We start from the raw sequence: 13,900 nt of genomic DNA, 5'->3' as shown, positions 1-13,900 counted from the left end.
TAAGAAAAGTAATATTAGGAAAAAAATTATAGCACAGAAATTGCGTAAAATCGCATAAGTTTTTTACATTGTATACAGCTACTTCTGAGGTGTGAAAAAGTACGGGTACTTCTAGAAGAGCTAGAGACATGGGATAAAAGGCATTAGATAGGGTTTTGCGGGTAGGGTTTCAGAAAAAAATTCCACCCGCCCTCCCAATTCAACCCCTCTCAAGATGATTTGTGGTAATACATACATCTTATGGAGGGAATTTTTATTTACTTTTGGTAAAAAAAAATTGTATATACTTAAATAAATTTTTGGAAGTGTTAGTTATAACAAGAAGTTAACACTTTCTTAAAAAAATTGTTAAAGTTAAATAAAATCTACATTGTTTTATAATAAGTAAGTACGTATGCATTTACTTACGTATTTTTTCGCGATCTGCTGCAAAATGTATTAGTAAGCAAAACATAAGTGTACATTAAATATCATGACAATATATTTTTAAGACAAAATTTAATAAGAAAATGTTATTTTATTGCATTCAACTTTTGTTTTTTTCTTGCGTTGTAGTACACGTGTTTTTAAATACCACCCAAATATTTTTAGTCATTCAAAATATTGTTCATTGTAAATAAAGAGAACAGCAAATTATAATTTTGCACTAGATAATATAATTTACTTGTGCTAGATAATGTAATGTTGTATTCTGCTGCAGATAATATTATAATGTAATAACGCATGTAGGAAGTATTTTTAGAACTGTGTCAAGATTATAGTATTTTGGTATGTTTTAGAAATAAAATTTAAAAATTATTTTAAAATGTAATTATGTATTAGTACAGTTTTATATAAAATTTCTGTGTTCACTTTTTAAAAAAAAATGGACATTATTAAAACAAGTAAAAACGTTTCAGTCGGTATAAACCGATTGAATTATACCCTGCACCTTTCGTTATTGTGTAGCAATTACTTGAACCTCTAAAATCATTCTATAGAAACTTCACGGACATGTCGGACCTATAATTGGACACACGACTGCTAAGTCTAATGAATTTGACTTTATTATTTTTCCAAATATTTAAAATAAGCTTTTAGACTTGTATGGGAGCTACTCGAACCTGTCGAGCAATTCCACCAAAACTTCAGAAATGTATTTGAGCCATAATTGGACACATGATTGCCAAGTTTCATGAATCTGACTTTATTATTTTTCCAAATATTTAAAATTAGCTTCTGGAGTTGTATGGCAGGTACCCGAACCTGTCAAGCGATTCCTCTAAAACTTCAGAAATATATTTGACCTATAATTGGACACATGACTGCCAAGTTTCATGAATCTGACTTTATTATTTTGCCGAATATAAAAAATTTGCTGTTGAAGTTGTATGGCAGCCACCCGAACCAGTGCAGCTATCCCATTATAATTTTTATAGCATGTGTAGAATATAATTGGACACATGTATACAAAATTTTATATTTATACCTTTATTAGTTTTTGAAATATTTAAAATAAACTCTTTGAGTTGTATGGCAGCTACCCGAACCCGTTGTCCGACTTAGTCCAATAACAATAGGGCTCGTCCTTGGCACAAAAGAAAAAACTTGTGAGAGTTTGGTGTCGATTGCATTATTCGTTTTTAAGTTATCGTGCGATCGGACGGACGGACGGACTCAGAATATTACGCTGAGCAAGAATATATATATATGTCCATACCGCAGATGACTCCTTCAAGTAGTTACAAACTCCATACCAAAGTTAATATACCCTTCACGAAGTGCAGGGTATAAAAAATATTTTGTTATAAATGTAAAAATAATTAACAAAAATGCATAATTCTAATAAAAAAAAATTAAAATTAATTTTATATTGATGGGATTATTGACTGATACTAACAAATGAGATTACAGAAAGACAATGAAAATTAATAATAAAATAAAAGCATAAAACAGTCATTGATTTGCAAACATACAATCAAACATATACAACGTATAGATATTATAAAATTAAAACTAGATACTAAAAAAACAAAACAGGAAATCAAATTTTTTGAACCATAAATATTAAAATAATAATAATATAATTTACCATAAACACAATCAAAAAAAATTATTTGGTTTTCGTCGAAGACGACGATACAGAACTACATCAATACCTTTTTTTGTTTAATTTTTTTTTTAAGCTTTATATGAGACAAAAGTGAAAACAAATTTCTTTCATTTTAACTGACTTAGAAATAATTATGGACGAAATAGAACAACCACAATAGGGGAAGAAAACAGAATAACTACTATAATAACAACCAAAGAAATGACAATAACAGGAAGAACCATTTCAATCGTTATTGTTCGAACAATACAAATAACTTTCAAAGTTAGAGAGGGCTTATAACGAATAACAATTACAATGCCAACAGAAGAAATAGACCTTTTAAAATAATACAGGACCAGGAAAAAACCCATGTGCTTGTTTCAGCCTCCATTGGAGACCTGAATGAGGCAATACGATTATTAATTTTAAATGTTAGTTTAAATTTATGCCATTTCGTATAGTTAGAGACAGAAGATTTCAGTAAGTGAAACTTTCTGATAGATACTAAAGCAGAAATTTTAGTGTTAAAATATAAATTCGTTAATGCATCTTGCGCAATAAATACTAAAAACATTATAAAAATTAATGGAGTAACTGAGGAAAATATAAAAGCTTTATGATGACAATTGTGCTTAAAAAATTTTAAATTATGTAACAAATTTTTATGCGTTTTTATAACTACTGCAAAAGGAAGCATTATAGAAAAGTGTCCGATATTGAGGAAAAATTTTGGGATAAGTCTTAAACAAAATTGATGGCACAAGTAGACTTGGTGATGTAATGGACTTCAAAGAAAGAAAAGCTGTGTTGTGGCGGTCTTGTTTTAGGAAAATAAAAAATATTGATGCAAATTTCCTGTTCTTGTTGCATGAATGCATAAAATAAAAAGTCTGCAAGAAAAACAATAATAGAACGAACTGGCAGTATTATGAAATGTTTGATCGAGTTTATGACAACCGTCATGTTATTTCATCACCCTATGAAATTTTATTATCATCATTAGAAATGACACCTCGAAATGAGAATGATATTTTTGATGATAATTCAGATGTAGTGGACGAAAATATTCCAAAACTGAAATCAGTTTCTTTTAGAAAATCTTGACAAAGAAAAAATACGTCACGACGAGTTCCTGAACATTGAAAAAGTAAAACTTGAAATCAAAAAGCAAAAGCTTGAAATGTTAGAATTAAAAAATATCGTAGTTATCTTAATAATTAAATCTCCATTTGTCGTTATTTGTTCGTAAAGAAATTGAAAAAGTTTTTGTGTTACATTGTTGTACTTTTTAAATTCAAATTTTTGTGATGAAGTAAAAATAATTTTTTTAATGTTTTTGTTTTATTTATAATGTGGAGCATGATTAAATAATTAGTTGGAATTAATAAAGATAAAATAAAATGAACTAATTACATTTTTTTAATGATTTTGCCATATCTTTTCACAAATTTCATCTCTTTTGGTTTGCGCTTCTAAATTCTCTTCTTCATTTATAATATTTCTATTAACTTTGGTAACCTCGCTTACATGAATTGGGCCGCTGTTATTTTTAATTATAAAATTGTGCTGAACTATACAGGCCGCAACCATAAATTTTATATGCGAAATTTGTCATACTTCCATATATTGTAAAATTTGAGATTTGAACAAACGCGTACAGAACCTGAATAATAGTTGAATTTCTTTTTTTTCGAAGTTATGTTGCCGTAATCTTTATATGGGTTTAGTAAATAGAAAAGTAGAGGATACACTGAATCGCCAATTAAGTGTACAACCTGTTTTATGATTCTCCTTTTAAATAACCACCTTTGCGTTTTTTTTTTGCCAAATGTTTGCGTCGTCTGCCTTTCGTGGTCATCCATAAAGCAGTATTCTATATATTCATATAGAATCATATATTCCCTAAAATTAAACTTAAAATTTGTAAAATATGCGACGAAATTTTTATTTTACAAAGCTGCATTGTAAGGGAATAGGTACCCTTACGGTTATAATAGCTTGAACCATCATTTTTCGGTGTAGTAATTTCTATATGGGTCCCGTGCACAGCACCTACAATCTTTTATAACTTTTTTTGAATTTTTTCATAATAATTTTTTGTTCCTCTTTATTGGCCGATTTCACATATTTTGAAGCTATAGATGTCAAAAGTTTATTTATTTCTTGCACAAACTTTCATAACATGTTGTTTTAGAAATATTGAAGCGATCCGAATTTTCATTACAACAATTTTTATTGCTCAAAAGCCAAATTGCAATATATAAGACGTTTATTGTCCAGTGTGACTGAAGTTCCTTCCCTAATTTCTACAGCAACAATAACAGTACATGACTAAAAACTTATTTATAAAAATTTAATAAATCAATCTACCAAAAAACAATCACGCTCCATTCGAAAATCAAAAAAATCTGATGTGGTCAGCACATAACCGACCGCATTGTGTATTGTCTAGTTAAATGAAAGTGTTACAGAATATTATAAAAATGTCTGTTTAACACTTCTTTCCAATTTTTAGGACATTAGTAAGCTTATAGTTAACATACTTAAAAAAATGTAAATTTGGCTCTTAGTAGAGTTTCGCTTTGTGCTACCCGAATTCCCTGAAATGCTCGCCAGTTAGTTTCGGTAACAACCAGAACTCAAATATCAAATTTCAAGAAATTCCATCAATTTGTTCTGTGGATATGGTGAAAAATGTAAAATCGGCCCGCGAATCAGTTCTCGAGCCCTGATCCTTCCAAAAAATTTATATGTTCATTGCTTTAATATGAGGAATTCATACTTTAAATTTCAATTAAATCGGTTGATTATTTCTCTTTATATACACAAAAATGTATATTTGGCCCGTAGTAAACGCCCAGTTGCTGATGCCTGATTTCTTCCAAAAGTTAGGAATTTTTGCGTATGATCGAGCAAAGCTTATATATGAAATTTCAAGTAAATCGGTTGAATACTTTCTTCAAAATGGTGAAAAATGTAAAATCGGCCCGCAAATCCGTTTTCGAGCCCTGATCTTTCCAAAAAATTTATATGTTCATTGTTTTAATACGAGGAGTTCATATATTAAATTTCAATGAAATCGGTTGATTATTTCTCTTTATATACACAAAAATGTATATTTGGCCCGTAGTAAACGTCTAGTTGCCGATGCCTGATTTCTTCCAAAACATACGAATTTTTGTGGACGGTCGAGCTGAGCTTATATATAAAATTTCAAGTAAATCGGTTGAATACTTTCTTCAAAATGTTGAAAAATGTAAAACAGGCCCGCTAAAAAGTGCAGTTCCCGAGGCCTGATATATACGAAAAGTTGATCGATCCGTGCCATGGTGGAAACAAACTTACATATAAATTTCATCAAAATCGGTTCAGCCGAAATTGAGATACACGCGTGCACACACAGACCGACAGACCGACAGGTTGCTAAAAATAGTTTATTTACACTTCCCTACTATGGAGAAGTACGTTCCCACCGAAAACTCGATATGCAAAATTTATTGCCATCACATAACCTACCTATTGTTTACACATTACGGTCGGTAAAAAATATAGCACTCGGTTTTAAGTTTATTGTTTGCTAATAAGCTGGCACTTTAGGTATATTCGCTTTTTCAAACATGTGTTTTTTTATACACATTCACATTGAATGTTATATCATGTTACAAAAGTGTTGACAGATTTTTTCTTTAAAAGCATTATGATTTAAATACTAATGGCAACAATATAAATAGAATCTCTGCCCTGAAATCTAAATGTAAACTATCCATGTCTCATATTATCAGCTGTTTTAGTACTGTAATTATAAACATCTCTGTTGTAATTTAATATTGTACTGAAATATACGTTATCAGTAATCGTTATTTATTTGTGTAGTTTGAGTGTTTAGAATATATAGATTGACAGGGAGTATATCACACTGCTTGCGTATATAGAATGTAGATATTTTGATGTGGTAATTATACAAGTTTTTAATTTCCTGGCTCTGAATAATTTGAAGTGAAGTTATATATTGTTTAGAAGTATTACTCCAAATCAGAATTGGCTATGTTAACGTTGAGTAGAACATATTGTAAAAAATTGATTTTTTAAGTTTAAATGGTATTCTCGGACTGACGATTTTAGAATCAAAACCAACCTTTTGAACTTTTTTAATCATTTCCGCAACCTGAACAGACTAGTTCAAGTCTTGATCCAACATTACGCCTAAATACTTAAAACTTTTCACTTTCTCAATGCTGTTCTAGTCATACAATATGAAGATTTTTATATTATTCGTGATTTTAAAAAGCGTATAGTTCGGGCAGACTCATCCAAGCAAAGATTTGTCTCATATCTTGATTTGCTTTTATCTCTATGTCGTTAAAGCTTTCTGCCTTGTATATAATTGCAAGGCCATCTTCAATTATATTTTCTTGCTGTTGGAGGTTGGAGGTCAAAATACCTCCAACAGCAAGGAAATAATGTCCACCCTAATGAACACCATATTTCTCTTCCTTTATTTCACTTATCTCCATTTAGAATATTGTCGACGATTTAATAAGTACCTTTGGAATCATTTATACTCGGTGCGTGTTATTCAAATAAAATTTAAAGCAAAATAAATCTGCCAATTGAATCAGAAGCTTTATTCAAATCAAAGAATATAACCACAACCTTTTGTTTGTTACTTAAACCACTTTGAATATTCGAATTCCACTAAAATAAGGCTGCTTGTGTATTTAAATTTTTTTTAAACCGTATTGTATTCGATTTGAGAGTTCGCTAGAACTAAAATATTGAACCAATTTATTGTTAACCTAAGTCTACTTCTTGTAGACATATTAGTTCGATAAAAAGCATTAAGTGATCCGAAATATGTTCAAGATAAAACAAATACACTTTTAATCCGAGATTATTAATTAAAACATGGTCCGAGCAGGTGCCAGAAAAAAGGGAAAAGCGTTTGATTCAACAATAGTTTGATAACATTTTATGTTATCTTCTCTGCCTCTAATGTTCATGTTAAAATTGTTCATCACCAGTGCTCGTTTTTGTTCAAAGCTGATAGGTGAGAGTCAAGTTTAAAAATAAATTATTAATACTCGAGCGGCAGTTATTTGGTGATCTGTATTTTGATGAAATGTTGAAGTATTGTGACGTTAAGTCGGATTTATATATTCAAGGCTATTGTATTCTTCATAAAATATTTTTCTGCAGGATAATTTATTTCGCCTTTCCTTTTTTTCAACATGACATTACTTTAGTATAGTGTTGTAAGTTGACTAGTTGATTGTTTCTGAATACTACATCGTGTATATTATTTACGTTTCTAATTGAATGGGTATTGTATGGAATATGAATTTCATCGCTGACATGCATTTTAATAAATTTTTAAATCATTGTAATTAAAGTAATTTGTGAGCTCTTCGTTTACAAAAAGTCTCTCAACTTCAATATCTGTTATGTCACCTACACTTAAAGTTTTACTTTTTACCTTCACAATTTCCAATTTTAATGCAGTGTCTCTTAGCTTAACCAAGATGTTTTCGGTTTACCTGATATCTTGAAATTGGTGATGTTAATTTTGGAAAATATTATGTTTATACATTATTATCTAATTCGACACCCATCTTCGAAAAAAAATACTCTGCCAATTTTGAATGATTTGAAGAATCTGCACACCGGAAATTTCAATCAATTTGTTGCACCCTTTTTTTCCTTGAGTTTCTCTAATTCAATTTTAACAAAACGTTAAGTCGTCCTTCAAAATACGATTTGCATTTCTCAAGTCTACAATTCCTTTGATTATTAAATATCTCAAGCTTCTCCTGCAGTTGAAGCAAACAGTCAACAGAATTCACAACTTTATCCATTTCGTCCATGACGGGTGCTTCAATTTTCCCATCTGGGCTTCGGATAGCCGCTCAAGTTTGCATGGCGACGGCCACTTTGATTTGCGCTATTGCATCCCGATAAGAAGGTATTTTTGGGCACTGTTGAGAAATGTTGCCAGGTCCTTTTCCTTACCATTGTGCTCCGTTGACTTCTTTTTTGAAGGTCCTGCATCCAGAGTGTTGCTTTCAGATCTTTCCCTCTTCTAAGGATGGTTGGGCGCAATATCTGCTCCGCAGGCGCTCAGATTCTCCAGCCGGTCTTTCTCGTTTTTACTAGCCTTCTCTGGGAATATACCGTCCCTGATGCAGGCCCCAATACGTCGTTTGGATGCGCCAGGGACATAATGCTTTCTTCTCCTGATGTCCAGTCTTTTCAGCTCCCCTTCGGTTCTTTCAATCGTATCAAAAGGAGTTCCTCTTCTGTGTCAGTCGAGGCAAGCTCTGGTTCCGCAGATTTTTGAGCCGCCTTGTCGTTATTTTCTTTGTATAGTATGTTGTTGTTTCTGTTTTGTTTTTTGTTTTTATTACTATTCTTGTTGTTCCCACGGGTAGCGCAGGAAAGTAAAACCACCTATAGCATAGCCCGTCATACCATGGGAAAGTTTACGCCTGGTATCCAGAATTCGCACATGAACAACTAAGCTGCCCCTTAGCCATGTAGTTCTCAGCATACGCGGTTCCATCTTGACTTGGAACGCCTGTTGTTAGTTGACATCTAGATATCAGGCTGAAATTTACCAAGCAAAGAATTCTGCGCGAGACGTGGCCACGAAACGAATGTAGCTTTTGACCATTTCAATCACCTTTCTATCCTCCGCCAGGATTCCCCATAAAGGGTGACAGTGCGATTTTTGGTAGAAAGTGAACTCAAAATTAATGGACGCGGGAAGCTTCTTTCGTTTCATTTTCAGATGTAGTGAACGTATAGACTGGAAAGCGTGAGACCGAGTGGCGGTGTGGGCCCTGAGCTGTAAGGTAGACGTTCCTATCTGACAATGACCGAAATGAAGTAATAGGTCTGTCTGGTACAAGAAAGTTTTTAAAAATTTTATAAAGTTTCTGCATGCAAAGTATCTGGGATAATACTTTCTGGACATTAATGAGAGAAAATCAGGGCGCTTTCATTTTTAATAAAATTTAGTGCTTTAAAAACTCTCAAAATCGTATAGCTGTCGACACACATGCTTTTCTTGGTTATGTCAGAAGGTTTATTTTTTAAAAAAGGTTTCATCAACAATAATTTTTTTTCCAAAATTTTGTTATTAAAAATAAAACAAAATGAATTCCCATGTTATTTTTTCTTAGTTCTACAATTCAAAATCAAAATTTACTGTTTTTTGCATAACCAAAAAATATTTGGTTATTTGATAAATATTTTGAAATTTAACGTTTATCATATACATATGTATGTACATATGTACATATAAAGTTTTTTCAGCTTTTCCATTTGGTTTATTTTTTCTAAAAGAGAATTTTATTTTTCTTTGCAATAAGTTATGTCATTGTTTCCCTTTTTAAAGGTTTTTAAAGTTTTATACCAGTCAAACCTAATGAAAACACCATTTGATAGAAAGATAAACGCATCCCTGATGAGAATACTCTCAACATTGACTGAAAATGGAGCGTTCAACGAGCCAATGACAGTCTTATATTGTTTTAATTGCTCCGAAACTCATAATTTATTGCACTGAAATAATTATGATTTTCTCATATGAATTAAATTAGTAAAACGCACCAAAAATAAAAATCTTTAAAAAATATATAATTATAGGCTGATTTAATATGTTGACGCATAAAACTTGTCAAGGAAATCGAAAGAAAATGCAGGTTTGTGTTTGTAATTCGAACAACTATGGGCATAATACATGCATGTATATTAAATATTGTTTACGAAATATCGTTCAATTACTTTTTAAGGTATCATTTGTCATTCGCGATGCGGAGGAAAAGCAACATCGAAATGGAGTAAATGCATTACAACTAGATCAAGATAATGGAAAACTTTACTCCGCAGGTGGTTCTAGTACTGAGCTATTAAAAACTTAATTTATATTTTTTACACATTAGGTCGTGATGCAATAATTAGGGTATGGAACACGAAAACAGACTCGCAAGATAAATATATTCAAAGCATGGAGCACCACAATGATTGGGTAAATGACATAGTGCTTTGTTGCAAGGGAAGAAATTGTAATTTTTTAATTCATTCTTGATTTCAAATTGCAATAACTTCAATTATTTTAGTAATAAGTGCCAGCTGTGATACTACCGTTAAAGTATGGAATGCGCACAAAGGATTCTGCATGTCCACGTTACGTACCCATAGGGATTATGTTCAGGCATTAGCCTACGCTAGAGATAGAGAACAAGTTGCAAGTGCAGGGTTAGATAAAGCGATATTTCTGTGGGATGTGAATACATTAACTGCATTGACTGCCAGTAATAATACAGTCACAAGTGAATATTCTCAATTGCATAGTTTTCTAGTTCATTTTTTGAGTATAATCTTACTTATTTTTACAGCCTCTAGTCTTGCGGGATCCAAGGACTCGATATATAGCTTAGCAATGAATCCTTCTGGCACTGTAATTGTAAGCGGCTCAACAGAAAATGTTTTAAGGGTATGGGATCCAAGAACGTGTAATCGAATAATGAAACTCAGAGGTCATACGGAAAATGTTAGAGCTTTAGTTGTATCAACAGACGGTACGCAAGTAATTTCAGGAAGTTCTGATGGGACAATAAAGTTATGGAACTTGGGTCAGCAAAGGTGCATACAAACGATATCGAATATTCATAAAGAAGGTGTCTGGACGCTACTAATGTCAGAAAATTTTCAATACGTAATATCCGGAAGTAGAGATAAAAAGATTTGTATAACAGAGTTAAGAAATCCTACAAATAATTTAGTTGTATGTGAAGAAAAGGCGCCTGTTTTGAGTTTATGCTATGACATTGAAAAAACTGCTATTTGGGTATCAGTCTAAAAATTTTTGGAATTGAATTTTTTATTTATGTTTTTTATTTTAGTCAACGACATGGAATTCAGATATTAGGTGTTGGAAATTACCAAATTATGACAAAAGTACACTAAATTCTATAGAAGGTAGCAATTTCCCAAATACGAATTCCAATGAGTTAGTTTGTATTAAAGGTGACAATGTAATTTTTGTCACAAAATTCCTTTTTAAACTCTTGTATTTCAGGGGGTGCTGCTATAAAAAAATGTATGGTATTAAATGATAAACGCCATATTGTTACAAAGGACACAGAAGATAATGTGGCAATTTATGACGTTCTAAAAATTGTTAAAAAAGAAGATTTAGGGAAAATTGATTTTGACGAAGAAGTTAATAAACGCAATCAGAGAGTATACATTCCAAATTGGTTTACTGTTGATTTAAAAACGGGAGTAAGATTCACTTGTATTTACACAAATTATTAAACTGGAATCAGTATATCATTTTTTCTTTGACAGATGCCAACCATAGTTTTAGGCCAAGATGAGGTGGACTGCTTTTCTGCTTGGGTGTCAATAGAAGCAGGTTTACCAGAGTTAGCCAAACCGGGAAATGATACAAAGGTAATATGAAAATAACAGAATTTATAACAGTTTTCGTAGAAATGAAGCTCTTCCAGATAAATTACGGCAGTCTTCTTTTACAAGCTTTGTTAGAATATTGGTCGCCACCCCACAGCATGCCTCCTAATGATTTAGATCCAGACAACATTCGTGGAAACGAATATTTTTCAGTTCCTAAACATACTCCCGTTAACTTCAGGTAAGAAGTTTCAAAAATTCAAAGATCAACTTTTTTTAAATTTCGTTTCGGAAAAACAGTGAGGTTGGAGGTCGCACAGTTTGCAGATTATTGGTAAGAGACGCAGCTGGAGATAGTGAGAGTACATTATTGCACGAAACTGTTCCACCATGGGTGGCTGAAGTAGTCTTAGAAAAAGCTATACCAAAATTTATAAAAATTCCTTTTTACCTGCAACCCCACCCTCAAATGACAAAACCTGATCGAATGAAGAAGGTAAATAACCTAAAAATATATTTTTAGAAAAATCGTATGTACACATATAAAAATGTGCATGTATTTATTATACGCATGTACATGTAGGATAGACTTGTAGCGAACGAATTCATCCAGTGTCGAAAAGTATGCGAGCATGTTTTGGAAAAGGTGTTAGGCGCAGAAATAACTCCAAGTGGCGGTGCATCAAATTCATCTCAAAATAGTCAAAGTGATGCTAATTCCGAAGGCTCTCAAATCCCTCCTGAAGATAGAATAGAACTTCTTTGCAATGATGTGGTATATAGTTATATTTCTTTGAACATTATATGTGTATATATCCTTGCATAACATATTTTTTAGGTTGTTGACCCAAACATGGATTTAAGAACAGTGCGTCACTTTATTTGGAAACAGTCTGCTGATTTAACATTTCACTATAAAACAAAACCGAATTTCAATTATGATGCTAAAGTTTGAGTTTTAAATAGTATTTGCAACTATAATATTCTCAAATATTCCTTTATAAAAATGGGGCTAATGATCAAAATAATCTACTGAAATATGTGACTATCATGTACATATAAGCAAAAATTCAGTGTAATTTCAAAAATTATTACATACACACATATATATGTATGTATCCACTTTATATATTGATTTGCTTTCAATTAAGAATATACAAAAATTAATATAAGTCAAACACTACAATATTTACATATACGAATATGTACGAATAATGGAAAAAGTTAAATGTTTTTATACTCTTATGTAATTTGATTTGGATATCTGTGTATCTACGAATATACATATGTATATTCTAAAATAAAAAATGTACATGTAACTAATAAATAAAATGAAAGAAATCAAAAAGTAGATTTTACAACGTTAACAAAAAAAATTATTGCTTTGCTAAATGTTGAGAATAAATTTCAAATTTTTGTAATTGCATATCATCTGTTTCAGAATTACCTCTTATAACAAAACCCCATTTAAGTGCATCGCTGTTTGGGCCTCTATATACATCTACATTCCAACGCATTTCATCTAAAAATTCATTTTTTTTATTGTTAAAAACTTCATATAGATAGAAAGCAGCAAATATCCAATTTTACCTTTTTCTTTTTTTCCATTAATAAAATTTATTTGTGAAAGAAATAATACAAAAACCCATATGAGTAACTTAGAAAATAAATTACGTTTCATTGCGACAGCTACCAAAATTCAGAAGTTTATTTTTTTTTGAAAATGATACGATCATTATTTATGTTTTGCACTCATTGTTTAAACCAGTGATTCCCAAAAATTGCAGATCGTCGAAATGAAAATGGGGGGTCTATTTAATGAAAATTTCCTTTTAGAAAGACAATATATTATTTCATCTATAAATGAAAAATTTAATCTTTTTCTCAGCTTTCCCATCTTCACGCCTTGTAGGAAAGGGTTCCAACGTAGTTATGAATTTCATAACAAAAAAACAGACCAGACATTATTAACCGATTAAATTTGAAGTTAAACCTGACTAAATTAATGCCAAATGTTGATAATTTATTATCAAACCGTCAAGTTCATTCTCCCAATAATTTACTTTAATTTTTTATAAAATATATATAATAATATTGACTGAAAAAGCAAGTGATATGTGTAAAATTGCATTATTTTTAGTTTAGTTTTGCTCATGTTAGAAATACTTTACTTTCACTTAAATTTAATAAATAAATTAATTAAATATAATAAAATTAATAAAAAATTATAAATTTAATTAAATATGTTTTTTATTTAACTTCTTCACATCATAAGTGTACCTTGCTACTGTTACAAGTCTAAATCTATCAAAGAAAGTAGCAGGAGGTCTAACAAAAATTGAGAAACGCGACAAAGGGTCTACGAGGGAAAAGTTTGAGGATCTCTGGTTTAAACTAGAAACATACATACAC

At 31.1% G+C, this 13,900-nt stretch overlaps 1 protein-coding gene and 1 long non-coding RNA gene across 3 annotated transcripts in view; one reads left to right on the top strand and one right to left on the bottom strand.

Annotated features, from left to right (window-relative positions):
* Positions 1 to 12,915, top strand: part of LOC129615852 (WD repeat-containing protein 48 homolog) — a 40,644-nt gene extending 27,729 nt beyond the window's left edge. For both annotated transcript variants that reach the window (XM_055531237.1, XM_055531236.1), the window contains exons 3-14: positions 9,468 to 9,774; positions 9,865 to 9,961; positions 10,015 to 10,137; positions 10,192 to 10,404; positions 10,471 to 10,922; positions 10,978 to 11,101; positions 11,154 to 11,359; positions 11,426 to 11,530; positions 11,587 to 11,729; positions 11,789 to 11,984; positions 12,072 to 12,263; positions 12,327 to 12,915. In XM_055531237.1, coding sequence (XP_055387212.1) covers positions 9,730 to 9,774; positions 9,865 to 9,961; positions 10,015 to 10,137; positions 10,192 to 10,404; positions 10,471 to 10,922; positions 10,978 to 11,101; positions 11,154 to 11,359; positions 11,426 to 11,530; positions 11,587 to 11,729; positions 11,789 to 11,984; positions 12,072 to 12,263; positions 12,327 to 12,443 — 2,013 coding nt within the window. In that variant the 5' untranslated portion in view covers positions 9,468 to 9,729 and the 3' untranslated portion in view covers positions 12,444 to 12,915. The remainder of the gene's footprint in view (positions 1 to 9,467; positions 9,775 to 9,864; positions 9,962 to 10,014; positions 10,138 to 10,191; positions 10,405 to 10,470; positions 10,923 to 10,977; positions 11,102 to 11,153; positions 11,360 to 11,425; positions 11,531 to 11,586; positions 11,730 to 11,788; positions 11,985 to 12,071; positions 12,264 to 12,326) is intronic.
* Positions 12,261 to 13,651, bottom strand: LOC129615854 (uncharacterized). Its single transcript, XR_008697490.1, has 3 exons — positions 13,079 to 13,651; positions 12,936 to 13,010; positions 12,261 to 12,400 (listed from the first exon to the last, which is right to left on the bottom strand). It is a non-coding gene; the product is annotated as an uncharacterized LOC129615854 (long non-coding RNA).
* Positions 13,652 to 13,900: the final 249 nt, after the last annotated feature.

This window comes from Condylostylus longicornis, unplaced genomic scaffold (assembly GCF_029603195.1).
Source record: "Condylostylus longicornis isolate FDR11 unplaced genomic scaffold, ASM2960319v2 ptg000152l, whole genome shotgun sequence".
NCBI lineage: Eukaryota > Metazoa > Arthropoda > Insecta > Diptera > Dolichopodidae > Condylostylus > Condylostylus longicornis.
This window is presented reverse-complemented; position numbering and strand designations above follow the sequence as displayed.